This window comes from Hippopotamus amphibius, chromosome 2, assembly GCF_030028045.1.
Source record: "Hippopotamus amphibius kiboko isolate mHipAmp2 chromosome 2, mHipAmp2.hap2, whole genome shotgun sequence".
In the NCBI taxonomy this organism is placed as follows: Eukaryota; Metazoa; Chordata; class Mammalia; order Artiodactyla; family Hippopotamidae; genus Hippopotamus; species Hippopotamus amphibius.
In genome coordinates this window covers 83,851,176-83,852,052 of record NC_080187.1, presented here as the reverse complement: position 1 = coordinate 83,852,052, position 877 = coordinate 83,851,176, and the positions used below count along the sequence as shown (strand labels likewise).

General features: G+C 50.9%; 1 protein-coding gene across 1 annotated transcript; it reads right to left on the bottom strand.

Annotated features, from left to right (window-relative positions):
• LOC130846045 (protein S100-A11-like) lies at nt 1-540 on the bottom strand. The gene has a single exon (XM_057724006.1). The coding sequence runs from the start codon at nt 482-484 to the stop codon at nt 173-175; it is 312 nt and encodes a 103-aa protein (XP_057579989.1). The 5' UTR covers nt 485-540; the 3' UTR covers nt 1-172.
• Nucleotides 541-877: the final 337 nt, after the last annotated feature.

The following is an 877-nucleotide window of genomic DNA, read 5'->3' as shown; positions in this document are numbered from 1 at the left end:
TTTTGTGCTTTAAAAAACAATACTGTTTTTATTACTACCACAGGAGTGGCCTGCACAGGGTGGCGGGTGCCCGGGCTCAGGGTTATGTGTGGGCTGCGAGGAGTAGATGATAACTGGGAGGCTGGAAGGAAGCGGAGTGGGGCTGGAGGCCAGGCCCAAAGGCTCCTCGGATCTACTTCTGGGAAGAGGCAGACTTCATAAAGGATTCATGGCAAGCTATGGCCAGACCGCCAATAAGATTAAGAAATTCTTGGAAATCTAGCTGCCCATCAGAGTTGAGGTCCAGTTTCTTCATCATGCGGTCAAGGACACCAGAGTCCTTCTGGTTCTTTGTGAAGGCACCCAGCTCCGTATTCATGAAGATTAGGAACTCGGCCTTGGAGAGTTTGCTGTTGTTACCATCCCTTCCAGCATGCTTTTGGAAAACAGCAATAAGAGACTCGATGCACCATTCGGTCTCTGTAGGGCTGGATAATTTTGCCATGTCGGAGAGGAGCGAGGCGCGCGGCAGCGAGCGGGGAGCGGCGCAGCGAGCACTGGGCGGCGCGCCGGCCTGTGATGGCTTTATAACGAGTCACCTTGACTAGGCTGACTACGTTCCCCAGAATTCCTTTTCTTCTACGTTTCTACTTAGGGTGGGCCGCAAAGGAGATTCTTGCTGCAGGCAGAAGGGAAGCAGCAGCGAATTTGTGGTTCACACATGTTGATGTTGATCTGCTACCTTACCTTGTTGGTGTGAAGCAGCAGCTAGGCCTGCAGTTTTTCTTCTTCTGCATCTTCCTTCAGCTTTTCTGACGTCTGGGTTCAGTGTGTATGTTTAGCTCTGTGATAAAGGGTTTTGGCTTCTGAAAGATACGTTCATCACCAAAGTGAAAGG